Source organism: Puma concolor, chromosome E1 (assembly GCF_028749965.1).
Source record: "Puma concolor isolate L17-30 chromosome E1, mPumCon1.1.hap2, whole genome shotgun sequence".
NCBI classification, from domain to species: Eukaryota; Metazoa; Chordata; class Mammalia; order Carnivora; family Felidae; genus Puma; species Puma concolor.
The window spans coordinates 14,356,847-14,358,766 of record NC_141680.1 but is presented as its reverse complement, the minus strand read 5'-3'; the positions used below and the strand labels follow the sequence as shown (position 1 = coordinate 14,358,766).

Below are 1,920 nucleotides of genomic sequence, written 5' to 3'. Positions count from 1 at the left end.
TGATTTGAAATATATCAGGAAAAACAGACGAGGAACATTAAATTTGTATTATAAGGTTTACCATATTTATTAGTGGAGTTTTAAAAATTTGCACACATGAATCATGCTCTCCAGAGGTACTAGAGAACATATACCCATACAGCTTCCTCTCTGTCCCCTCTATATCCTATGATATCTTCATGTGATAAGAAAAGAAAGTTCCTGTTTTGGTTTGTAGAAATCTGATAGGTGAAATAAAATGAATCTGATCTCTAGGTCCATGTTTTAAAACCAGACCATCCATAGCTGAACTTGAGGGAATCACATGACCTACTAATGGATGCAAGGCGTGGTGGGAAGGCTTCTTTTTAAAAAAAATTTTTTTTTACATGTATTTATTTTTGAGAGACAGAGCCCAAGTGGGGGAGGGGCAGAGAGAGAATGAGACACAGAATCCGAAGCAGGCTCCAGGCTCTGAGTTGTCAGCACAGAGCCCGACGTGGGGCTTGAACCCACAAACTGAGAGATCATGACCTGAGCCAAGTTGGACACCCAACCAACTGAGCCACTCAGGCGCCCCAGTGGGGAAGGCTTTGGATATTTTGGGGAAGCCAGACTATAACCAACCAAAGAGTCATTCCCTGTGAGACATGAACCTGTACTAGTCGAGGCTCTGAGATTTTGCTTCTACCCAGAGAAAGGAGCACACAGTGTCTGAAGTTGTAATTTGTCAAAGGGGTTGGCCTTGACATGGCCCACACACCTATTGACTATAAATTGCACATGGTTTCTTTGGGAAACAATAACTGTTATCCCTAATTAAAACAAACAAACAAAAAAACCAACCAACCAAACAAACAAACAAAAAAACCTCCTGTGCAGGGAGACAGAAGCAACTCTGGACGGTTAGTCTTAGTTACTGGCTCTAGAGGATTTCTTCTTTAGTCCAGAAAGGGAAAAGGAGGGAGTGACACTCCAGACCTCAGGACCTTGTCAAGCCAGTGGTCGCCTCCCCATGAGCACTCTCCAGAGGGCCCCCTGCACGTCAGGGTTCCTGAGGCTGTAGATGATTGGATTCAGCATGGGGTTGATGACGGTGTTAAAAATTCCAAAAGCTTTATCCTTGTCTGAAAGCTTGGCTGAACCCAGTCGCATGTAATTAAATATACCTGAACCGTAGAATATGGCAACCACAGTGAGATGAGAGCCACACGTGGAGAAGGCTTTCTTCCTGCCCTCAGCAGAACGGATTCGCAGGACTGCAGCTGTCACATGGGCATAGGAGGTGACGATGAGAGCCAGGGGAGTACCCGCCATTATGAAACCCACAGCAAAGAGCAGCAGCTCATTGAGTTGGGTGCTGGAGCAGGAGAGCTGGAAGAGCTGTGGGAGGTCACAGTAGAAGTGATTGATCACATTGGGACCACAGAAGTTCAGGGTGGATATGGCTACTGTGTGGGTCAGTGCATTAGTGAAGGCTAAAGCCCAGGACACAGCCACCAATATCCTCTGGACTGTCTGGCTCATTCGGGTGCTGTAGGTGAGGGGCTGGCAGATGGCCAGGAATCGGTCATAGGCCATGGCTGTCAACAGGAAGCAGTCCACCCCAACGAGAAGGTGAAAGAAGAAAAGCTGTGTGAGGCAGGCTCCGTAGGGAACGGTACGCTTGTGGGACAGGAGACGGGCCAACATTGAGGGAATAGTGACTGTGATGCACCCAACGTCCAGCACCGATAGGTTCCCCAGGAAGAAGTACATGGGGGTGTGGAGTTTGGTCTCCACCAAGATGGCAGCCAGGATGCTGAGGTTGCCCCCAACTGTGAGCAGGTAGGAAAGGAGGAAGACTACAAAGACAACTGGCCGCAGGTCTGGTGTCTCCACCAAGCCCAGCAGGATGAACTCAGTAATGGCTGTTCTATTGTACTCAAATTTTGACTTCAT

At 47.6% G+C, this 1,920-nt stretch overlaps 1 protein-coding gene across 1 annotated transcript; it reads right to left on the bottom strand.

Annotated features, from left to right (window-relative positions):
- Positions 1-972: 972 nt before the first annotated feature.
- LOC112852730 (olfactory receptor 3A1) lies at positions 973-1,920 on the bottom strand. Its single transcript, XM_025916270.1, has one exon. The coding sequence runs from the start codon at positions 1,918-1,920 to the stop codon at positions 973-975; it is 948 nt and encodes a 315-aa protein (XP_025772055.1).

Coding starts and splice junctions, on each gene's coding strand:
- LOC112852730 (XM_025916270.1), bottom strand. CDS start 1,920: ATGAAGTCAAAATTTGAGTACAATAGAACAGCCATTACTGAGTTCATC.